An 11296-nucleotide genomic window follows, 5' to 3' on the forward strand; every position below is an offset into this window, starting at 1 on the left:
CTTCCTCCTCCTCCTCCTCCTCGCAGAGCCTGGAAATTGTTTTACAGCGCCAATTAAAGTAGGTACGTCGAGTGTTTTTTTTTTTCCAGGGTATGTATAATTCACACAGTATTATTTGTTACGCTCAAACAGAAAAAAAAAAGAAAAACCCACTAAAATAGGACTCGGTAAGTTCCACATGCAATAATAAAAAAAAAAAAACTACACCAAAGGTTTTAAAATATAGTCGACAAGAGGAAAACGAGGGAGCTTATTTATGGCATCCTAAAGTCCAACTGATGGCATTATTATTAATAGTATCGCAAAATAATAACGCGCATTTTAAACTTTGTTTCTGTGCAAACACTGGGTGGGAATTAATTTAATGTTGGAGGAAACATATTAAAGAAAGCTGAGCTTCAAAACATTCCGTTAAAGCCAAATAAGAGCACCCAGAAACAAACAAGGCTTTCTTTATTTGCATATTTTATATAAGTAATAAAAAAGTGTGGAGAATATACAATCAGTCAAATATTTAGCAGTGGATAAACTGGACTCTGTCAGGAATGTGGCGCTCTGAGGGAAAACTTTTTACATCATCGGTGAGTCGCAGAGAGCGCAGGGAGCCTGCAGGATCTTCTTTATCCACTCTGGATCTGAGGGGAAACATGAATATATACGATGAAGGTTAGTGCACGATTTGAGGAAAACATTGTTCAACACTGCAACAACAATATCGGTTGCAAAAAACAAAAAGGCATTTCCTCGCTAAGATTTGATTTATCAAAGTTTCCCTGACCTGTCGTCACGGTGACCTAAAATACACCAGACTAACAGTCCGGCACGGTGGTGGAAGCATCATGCTGTGAGGCCGGTGCATCGCTCATACCAGATGGACCTGCCGGTACCTTTTCTTCAAGTTAACCTCAAATCAACAACTAAACAGCCGACATAATCCCTGAGCAAGTGACCCCGCCTTCTCTCGTTACGTTTTACGGAAGCGGCCATTTTGCATTTTTTGGAACCAGTCTGTCCACCAGCGATGTGGCGCTTTAAGTCCGCACGATCACGGCATTGCATGAGCTTTCTTTAAGCACGACGGCTAAAATGTGTGCATATTTGAACATATAGCAATAAAGTAAAACGTAAATAGCTGAAAAGATAATTATGGAGATATTTGTATTCATTATTATTGGCAATATCCTGCACATTTATGTATACATGTTGGGATTGTTTAAAAATTCTAGCAACGTTTTTTCTTTATAAAGCCTTTAATGGTCTTACCTCGCCCCATCTCACTGACCTGTTACCCCCCCCCCCCCCCCCCCATGTTTCTGATTGGATAAATCAGGCTTGGAATTGTCCTTCAAAAGCCCCAATCTCAAAATGACAAAAAAGTTTGTGGACCACGATAAAAAGTTGGGTCTGTCCCATAAAACCAAATAATTTAGCCAAGAAGAGGAGCGGCCAAACATCAGGGTCTTTCTGGGTGGAGTTTGCATGTTCTTCTCGTGCTTGGGTGGGTTTTCTCCGGGTACTACGGTTTCCTCACACAGACCAAAACATACATGTTAGGCTGCCTTCAGGCCTCCCTTACAAAAGAGATCTGCGATCTCAATGGGACTTTCCTGGTTAGTTAAATAAATAAATAGATATAGATAGATATAGATTATATAGATAGATATCGATTATATAGATAGATATAGATATAGATTATATAGATAGATATAGATTAGATAAATAGATATAATTAGATAGATATAGATATAATTATATAGATATAGATATATATATATAGATCATATAGATAGATATAGATTATATAGATAGATATAGATATAGATTATATAGATAGATATAGATTATATAGATAGATATAGATATAGATTATATAGATAGATATAGATATAGATTATATAGATAGATATAGGTTATATAGATAGATATCGATTATATAGATAGATATAGATATAGATTATATAGATAGATATAGATTAGATAAATAGATATAATTAGATAGATATAGATATAATTATATAGATATAGATATATATATATATAGATTATATAGATAGATATAGATTTATATAGATAGATATAGATATAGATTATATAGATAGATATAGATTAGATAGATAGATATAGATTAGATAGATAGATATAATTAGATAGATATAGATATATAGATATAGATTATATAGATAGATATAGATTTATATAGATAGATATAGATAGATATAGATTATATAGATAGATATAGATTAGATAGATAGATATAGATTAGATAGATAGATATAATTAGATAGATATAGATATAATTAGATAGATATAGATATAATTAGATAGATATAGATATATAGATTATATAGATAGATCTAGATAGATATAGATAAGATAGATAGATATAGATAGATCTAGATGAGATAGATCGATAGATCTCGATCGATCAATCGAGATCTATCGATGACTGATAGATCGATCGATCAGCCAAAAGCTTGTTGATGGATACAAAAGGCCCGTGGTCCAGGTGCAACTTGCTAATAGACATCAAACCAAATGCTACAGGGGTGCGTTTAGATAAATGTGTGTAGATCAGAGAAAATGTGCAGTAAATTCAAATCTGCGCATGCAGTTCTTGTTTTTACAAATCATTTACGTCGTACGATATGTAATCACTGCATCCTGGGAAAAATAACCGTTTGAATAAATCTTTGAAAGCCGCCAAAATTAATCTGGCGTTCACGGTTTGCACAACTGTAGGTAAGCATAAAAAGTATTTACTGTCTGAAAATGTGTGTTATCTTAAACAACAAGTACATTTTGAGGAATGAAAACTGAACCTGAGGTTTGAGGAGAGCGTGGTCAAATGGTAGCGACTGTGACAGGTGCCCCTAAAAACAGCACAGACCTGTCAACCTTTGGCTCAGACGGGCAGGAATGACCAGCAGAGCTCAGCCTCGGGCTCTCAGACAAGAAGGATAAAGATGTGAGGTGCAGACAGCAGCCACATGATGCAGGCTTTATATATTTATTTGTCTCCTCCAACCCCACAAGGACCACAGAAATCCAACTAAAACTGACTGCTGGGAACAATCAACCAAACAGAACCACTAATGTAATGTAATAAACGTCTAAAGGACGAGTTCACTTTTTAATCCCATGAAAGTAGATGCTATTGTGCTTTAAGGCTGTTTTTACAAGCAACAGATCGCTTTAGTTCGCCTTCAACAAACTATCCGTGTCATTAAATTACCATATTTTCCTCCGTACACGTCGCATCAGTCCAAATATGTCTAATAAAGTGGGAAAAAAAACATAAGTCGCTTCGCCGCATAAGTCGCATCTATTATGCGTCATCGCTGACCACCCAGAAACGTGGGCCGGTGTTGTGCCAAAAACTGATTGGCTGCCAAATGGCGGCTGTGGGAGCGTGCATGGGAGGACTTTAACAAGAATTTAACAATATTAACACTTAAAAACAATTATTTGTTTGTTTGAAATTATAGCAAAGGTGTGTCTCAGTTGAACTTTTCCTTAATAAATGCACTTTAATGGTCAAATCAGCTGCATTTCTCCTGGGCGGCGAAATGCAGCTGATTTGACGTTTGCTCCAGGAGTTCGGGAGCGAGACGAAGGTGACTTTGTATGGCAAGTCAAGTGTCTCATTAATAGCCACTTTTACCGATTAATGAGACACTTAGCTTGCCATATTACTCAAGCGCTCTCTAGTGGCTGAAAATGGTAGTGTTCAATATTTTCCATGTCGGAATGAATTAAATCATCAGATTTCAGCCAAAAATTGGTTTATAAATATGGGGAAAAAAACATAAATAAGTCACTTCACTGTATAAGTCGCAGGGAATGCAAATTTATGCAAAAAGGTGCAACTTACACAGCGAAAAATATGGTATTCTCATGTCGTTTAAATCAGGTTGATGCTTTAAAGACAAACCGGGATTGGTCAAATGTTCGCAGAATGTGGATTCAAGACCAGATTCAGTTTTTTTTCTTGTTTTGTGTGGCAGCAGCAATGCTGTTGTATCATGACAATATGTATTTTATATCTTAAACATCATTATCCAAACAAAAAAATAGTTACAGTTTCAAGCACTTCATTCAAAACCTTTAAAGCGTTTTCAAGAATTTCAAGCTCCTATATAAACCCTCTTCTACATTATGTGAATTATGCTAATTTGAGTGAAACATTTAGATTTAATATTATTATTATTATTAAATGAAAAATACTTATAGTAAATAAATAAAAAAGTAAAAATGGTATTTGGCTATCGATATCGGCTGCCCTGATTTTTAAAGAAAACTCCACATCAGCTAAGCTATAGGTTACATCCTTTAAAGCAGTGGTTCCCAAACATGGTCCTTGAGGAACACCATCCTGCATGTTTTAGTTGCACCTGATTCACTGGTTTAATTACTTTCATAAGTTCAGCAGAAGCCCGTTAGTCACCTTTCATTCAAATCAGGTGTGTTGGAGCAGAGGAACTAAAACATGCAGGATGGTGTTCCTCAGGGACCAGGGTTGGGAACCACTGCGAAATTCATCAGATTGAAATTGTGGATTTTATTTGTTTATCCAAAAAGAGGAAACAAAACAAGTATTAATAAATACATTTTAAAAAGCTTATTGCAAAGAAACCAAGTTAAAGACCCGTTTCATCATTGTCCTGGGAAGGAACAAAAATCTGAATGAACAGTAAAATAAACACTTTTTAAAAGAAGAAATAATTATTTCTGCTGCCAGGATTTGTTGCTTTTAATTATTCTAAGAGTCCAGATTATTTTTGGAGAAACACGTTTCAATAAACGCTTCCTTTCATTTTGAACCAGTTCCCCAACTCTTTAAATCTTGAAGCATTTATCGCTGTAATATAAACTAGTTTTGAAATAAACACATTTTTGGCTGTAAATGTTATTTTTTTAATGAAAGCTACAGTGATAGCTTATTAAAAACAGATTATAATGCTCTCTTTTAGCTTTATATTTGCATTTTAAATTTTATTTTTTTGTGTAAACGCGTTTATATTTGTAAATGTGCCTTTCTGAGCTGCAGCTCTTATTTAAAACAGCGGTGAGTTCTGACGTTTGAATCATTTCAACATGGAGAGGGGAAATAAATGATCTGAATCCTTAATGCTTGCTTAAAAAAAACAATAAGTCATGATTGTTTTCTTTTGATGAACTGGATTCCTCACATAAGATTAAACAGATAATTTTTAAAACTGGTTCGACTTATTAGGCATTAAGTTCTCGAGCGAGGATCTGAGCAGCAGAAGGCTGACGTTGAGGGTGACGGGAGCGGACGGCTGACGGAGCGCGCTGTTGTGAAACGGAGGAGGAGGCGGATGGAAAGTGGCGCTTACCCTCAGGCTCTGGCAGTCTGGCGATGCTATCCTGCAGGAGGCAGCGTCTGAACGTCAGCGTCTGGCAGGCCTGGTGTGACAACACACACCTGGAAGGAGACCGCGACAAATACATTAGGAGGCTGGATGGCAGACACACACACACACACGCAGGAGCTAAAAGTTTGGTGGAAACTGCGCTGATGTGCAAGTGACGGGCACGGAGATGGAAACCTGAGCCCAGCAGAGCCAGCTGCGGAGCAGAAAGGTTTGACAGATGAGATTTATGAGAAGATGAAGGGCGACGCGTGAGCAAATATCAAAAGGTGGGTGGATTGATTACCGCTCGGAGAATAAATAAACTGCCAAAAGGAGGATTCAATTCTCATCCTATAACCGTCGACAGAAAGAGAAGAGCCCTTCACTTCCTGTGAGGGGAAACAAACAAACAAACAAACAAGCAGCTGAGTGACATTCGGACCTGAGCCACACGTGTCCGTTTTCACAGACGGCTTGTTTGTGGTCGGCGAAGGGCAGCACGGCCTGACAGAGGCTGCAGCGCTCGGCAAACATCTGCTTGTTCATCTTGTTCTTAACGTGGCCGATCAGGACCTGAAAACAAAACCCCGCAGAGAAGACAAGAACTTCAAACTTTCTTCGACAAACAAAGATTTGATGCAATCAGCTGGCTTCCATTCTTAAATTAATAATTTACACAAACTGTTTTTTTTTTTTTTCTACCTGGATGGAAAATATTGGGACGAATTACAGATCTTGTTGTTCCATATTTTCCTAACGGAGCACTTTGCTCTCAGACTGCAGGTTTACTTGTGGTTCCAAGAGCAGGATGGGAGGAAGATCTTTCAGTTCTCAGGCTCCTCTCTTGTGGAACCAACTTCCAGTTTCTGTCCATGAGGCCGACACATTGTCCAGTTTAAGACTGGGATTAAGACTTTCCTTTTTGCCAAAAGTTCATGCTCAATAATCCAGGTAGAAATCCAACAATGTTCAGTTTGTTCATCTGGACGATTTCTTTTTTTGCTGAGACGTTTCATCCTGCATCCAAAGGACTTCTTCAGTCAATGAAGTGGGTTTTTTTTGTGTTGTGAACCATTTTGGCATGACTGCCCCAGGGAAGTTGATGGGGGAGAAGGCAGGCCCCAGAAACCATCTTATCACCAGCAAACTGGTTTTTCCCACTATGGGAGTGTGGTATTTGTGGGACTCCAGGTTGTTTGTGGCTCCTCAGACTGAAGAAGTCCTTCGGATGAAATGTCTCAGCAAAAAAAAGAAACCGTTACTTTTTGTTAAATCCTATAGTTGAGGTCGGCTTGGGTTTCCTGAGCCATCCCTTAGTTCTGCTGCTTTAGGCTTAGACTGCTGGAAGACAAAATGACCACATTTCTTCACTCTGCTGTTGTCTTTACTTACTCTACCTGTTTGTATTTATTATTTATATCCTTAACATGTTTTCTTTGTCTTTCCTCCAATAAAAAGTCTACCGAGACCTGTCATTCTGTGTTAATCTGTTCCTCCTTCCTGTTCCTCTCAAGCTCCATTTGGTCAAAGCAGATGGTCGCTCGTCCTGAGCCTGGTTCTGCTGGAGGTTTCTTCCTGTTTAAAGAGTTTTTTCCTTTCCACTGTCTCCTTTGTGCTCGCTCAGGATGGAAGACTGTGACGAAGTGAAGACTCGACACAATCTGCTGCTTCCTTAGATAGAAAACTTTTACTAATTGGCTTTTTATATATGAATGTTTCTGTTCAGTGTCGTGAGACGACTTCTGTTTTAACTTGGAGCTATAGAAATAATCTGAATAGAATTAGATTAAACTGGACCTGCTTGTCTCGTACACACAGCACCCTGGGACGTCTTTTAGTTGTGAATCGGTGCGACACGTGCAGCTGAATGAGGTAAAGTTTACTGTAAAATAAAAGTCATGCAGGTTCATTAAAGCAGACATTAACGAAATCAGATGTTTCTGTTAGAGGTCGACTGATCTGAGGATTTCTCTTGTCCATGCAGATTTTAATATAGGGCCGCTATAAAACACAAAATCCTACTTATTATTTTTATATTTTTGTGTACTTTTACTAAACAAAATATTAAAATGATTGTATAAATTAAATGTTTATTGAACAACATTTAAAATAACTTGTTTTAATATAGAAGAGCTTTCTCACTTGATAGAAACTAAACTGTGGACCTCAGTCGCTGCTTCATTTTTCTACTTGATAATTTGCACGTACTGGCATGATGGATGGACTTCTATTAAAAATCTATAATTCCTTCCAAAGAAAAAAAGGAACTAAAGCAAAAAATGTGCATATATCATTTTAAGTGTCTAAGTTCTTAAATACTTGTTTGATTATTGTAGACATGGTGTTTATTGGCTATCGGCAGCCCTGATCCTTTCAGAAGTCGGACCTGTTTTGTAGTTCAGGACTCGGGACACGAGAGCGAACGAGTCAGAGAGTTGTTACCTCTGAAGCTCGGTCGTTGGGATCTTTGGACAGGTAATCCATCAGGCCGCAGGTGGGTACGCTTGTGTTCTGCGTGGTCCAAGTGTTCAGGTAAACCACCCCCAACACTTTCTTCATGTTTTCCCTCGTCAGACGGGTCTCTAAAGTTCTGATCTGATTTAGCACCTCAGCCCTTCGCTCCTCTTCCTGCGTCTTTCTGACTTCGTCAGACTCGACGTCCGCCCGGTCTGTCACCCCCGCCTCCTTCTCATCGTCCCTCACTGACACGTCCATTTCCGTCGGAGTGAGTTTCCAGCAGTGGCCTTCCTGCAGAGCCTGCAGGGACTGGTGGAGAACTCGCAGCAAAAACAGCTTGAAGCGCAACAAGTAGGGCAAGTCTACTTCCTGGATTTTCTGATCCAGCTGCTCCAGCAGCGGCGCAGGGATGCGCTTGTTTTTCAAGATGTCCCACCTCACCAGGTCGAGCAGGTCAGACATTTTATACAGGTTCTGTGCGGGGGAGTTGAGCAGGAGCTCTGCTGCAGTTTCAGGAGCTTTCAGAGCCAAGAAGTGAACCTTGTGAGAGATGTAAACAGAATGAAAGCCACCAACGACCCCTTGAGTGGTGACCATAGTGATGTACGCCCCACTGTGGCTCACAGCAATCCCGTGGATCCTCCTTCCCGTCAGGCTCTCAGGTTGCCACAAGTCCTCAACTTTAAAAGTCACAGAAGTTTCCGTCAACCGTGGCGTCAGCTTTTTAATCCACCCATCTATGGAGGTGGTGTAAACATGATCCTGACTGACGGCAAGGGACACTATAGAAAGAGAGTGCAGCCCCGCCAAGTGGGAATTGTGCACGTTTAGTCCAGCTGGTGAAATCCGAAGTAGACACCAGAAGACGTAGCAGCCGCGCGAGGCGACAATGAGGCTGCAGCTGGATTTGTGGATCGGGTGCATCAGAGGGATGCAGTTAATGTTTTCAGCAGGAATATCGTCGCACTCCTTCCACAGGACGATGGGGTGCCGGAGGGTGCAGTAGCCCTTCACTTTGGACAGGCTGACCGGCACGATCTTCACAGGTCCCTCCTCGCTGCCGACGATCAGGCCGCTCATCTGACGATCCCCGTCCTTGTACTCCCACCACGCCAGGCCGCTGGGTCTGGGAACGCCGGACTCGATCAGGTCGTAAAACTCCACGTCGTCTCCGACTGAAAACGGCAGCTCAAACCTCCATAAAACGAGGTCACCGTTTTCCATGAGGACGGCGAGGAGGACCATGTCCACATTCACGCAGGTGTTGTCCTGCTGAACCTGCCTCATCGTGTAGACGCTGGACCACTCCATCCTCCGGGGCGTCTGCATCCAGAACCGCCGCTGCAGCTCGTCAAAGTCCAACAGGTCTGCCTCTGGAGGCTGGCCGTCTTTCTTGGCGTAGCCGCGCTCCTTTAGCCTCTCGCTGTACTTTTTGGAAAGATCAACCAGGAGGGTCCACTCGAGATGCTTGCAGCTGTTATGAACGGTGAGCCTGTTGTCGAGCGTCAGGCAGGCGAGCAGACAGCATCCAGTAGAGTCGCAGCCTATCGGGGACCAGCTGGCGTACTTTATTCCTTTGTGCATGCCAACTGATGGGTTGATCACCATGTCCGCCAGAAAAACTTGCTTTACTGTGGGATCAGGATGTGTGGCGAACTTTTCCATCGCCTGAGCTACCACTGCTGCTCGTCCCACCTGTAAAAAATAAAAACCCACATTAAAACTCACAAGAAATTCACTATTTTTTGAACAAGAGTATCCACGGCTGCTCTGTTGATCAGCACATTTCATAAAAACAGATACTTGTCGATGTAAAAACAGCACGAGTAAAAATTTATTAAATACGGAGTTTATTTAGCAAATGTGTAACATCTTCTTTATATCTCATGTTAGGATCACAATGACAGAATCCGCTTTAAAACTGACTCAGTTAAAATTATGTAGATCTCTCAAAGAAACTATGTATCATTTTTTTGCTTTAAAATTTGATGGACAAAATATAAGGAGTACAAGCTTGTATTTTTCTACATCCGAGGTGATCAAGTTGCAGTAATAGTTTAATTTAAATTTAGGACTTTTAAGACTTTTTAAAACTTTACAAAAGCCCAATCAGCTGATCAAACAGCTGTTCACCATGACAACATTTACACCCAAACAAAACAAAAGTGATGCTGTGCATCACCACAAGATGAGCAGGAACGGTGCTTCACTGAAAAAAAAGAAAGAAAACGGACTTGACTCCTCACATGATTTTAGGTTTTAATTTAAAAATCAATCCATATCCATCTTCTACATCTTCCCCAACATCCCTCTCCCCAGTGACACTTTACAACTTCCCCTGGAGAAGACCCAAGGTGTTCCCAGTACCAGGTGAGCTTTGGAACGTAGACGGACCTGTAAAAACTTTAAAATAATTAATTCCTAAATAAAAATTTTGTTACTTTTGAGGCTTCTTGGGACCTTTTGGATAATCAATACAAAACCTGAAATGCACACAGCTGCACTGAAAAATATAACGATTTGTCTCCCTGCTATGAAAAACAGGGCTTAGCAGCAGATGTGCACAGAGTTGTCCCTGCACATGTTTTGTACAGTGTAGAAATCAAGAAAAAGGGCAAATAATAACATTTATCACTGCGAACTGACTGTTTACTTCATCAAACATGATACAAGTTTCCTTTAGACAAGAGGTGCTTTAGTGCAAATATGAAGGAAAAGTAAATAAAGCAACAACTCCATAACACAGCTGAAATTACATTAATGAAAGCTAAACATAAACCATGAACAAAATTTAAATTCTTATACTATTTAATCCATAAATGCAGCATTAATAAGCTGTTGCTGATTCGAAGTGATTCAGACACAAAGAGATGTTGAAGCAGATATGCTGCTGCCCTCTGTTGTGTTTTTAGCATTACCTAAATTAGCATAATTAGCACAGTAGCTAAAATGTCGCGACTGAGAAGCTAAACTAAGCGGTGCACACCGGCGGGTATGAGAGCTCACTCACCCGCAGTTTGTGCGTCTCGTTCGGGACAGAAATGGACGTCCGGTGCAGCGTCAGGTCCTGTTTGTTGCTGTGGACGTCGCAGACCAGCTCCAACACTGACAGGGAGCTGGAGGTACACACGGCCAGACGGTGGTCCTGCGACCAGGACAGAGGCTGCGACCCGCTCACCGGGGACAGGAGAGGCACGACCGGGTCGCGTTTAACCGGCACATCCCGCGAGCTGGACACCACATCGTCCTCGCACTCAGGCTCGGTCTTGATGACAATATTACCGGGCACTAACGGAGCAGACTCACAGGCGGCCTCCATCTTTTCCGGCAACAAGAAGTGACGTAGCGGAAGTAAGCTGCGGGAGGCGGGACTTCCTCCACTGCGGCCCTCCACTTTAAATACTGTAAACCAAAAATGATAGATAGATAGATAGATAGATAGATAGATAGATAGATAGATAGAT

The 11296-nt window shown here is 40.7% G+C and overlaps 1 protein-coding gene across 1 annotated transcript; it reads right to left on the bottom strand.

Annotated features, from left to right (window-relative positions):
* Positions 1–511: 511 nt before the first annotated feature.
* gtf3c4 (general transcription factor IIIC, polypeptide 4) lies at positions 512–11151 on the bottom strand. Its single transcript, XM_037691834.1, has 5 exons — positions 10843–11151; positions 7818–9527; positions 5818–5948; positions 5358–5446; positions 512–635 (listed from the first exon to the last, which is right to left on the bottom strand). The coding sequence occupies exons 1-5, from the start codon at positions 11149–11151 to the stop codon at positions 571–573; spliced, it is 2304 nt and encodes a 767-aa protein (XP_037547762.1). The 3' UTR covers positions 512–570.
* Between the last annotated feature and the right edge of the window lie 145 nt (positions 11152–11296).

This window comes from Nematolebias whitei, chromosome 18 (genome assembly GCF_014905685.2).
Source record: "Nematolebias whitei isolate Nwh7 chromosome 18, NemWhi1, whole genome shotgun sequence".
Taxonomy (NCBI): domain Eukaryota; kingdom Metazoa; phylum Chordata; class Actinopteri; order Cyprinodontiformes; family Rivulidae; genus Nematolebias; species Nematolebias whitei.

What these genes read in the sequence shown, in the direction of transcription:
- gtf3c4 (XM_037691834.1), bottom strand. Translation starts at nt 11,151, where the DNA reads ATGGAGGCCGCCTGTGAGTCTGCTCCGTTAGTGCCCGGTAATATTGTC. An exon ending in ACGAGACGCACAAACTGCGG is followed by an intron (nt 9,528 to 10,842) that starts GTGAGTGAGCTC and finishes TATTTTTTACAG; the next exon opens with GTGGGACGAGCAGCAGTGGT. An exon ending in CAGACTGCCAGAGCCTGAGG is followed by an intron (nt 636 to 5,357) that starts GTAAGCGCCACT and finishes GTTTCCCCTCAG; the next exon opens with ATCCAGAGTGGATAAAGAAG.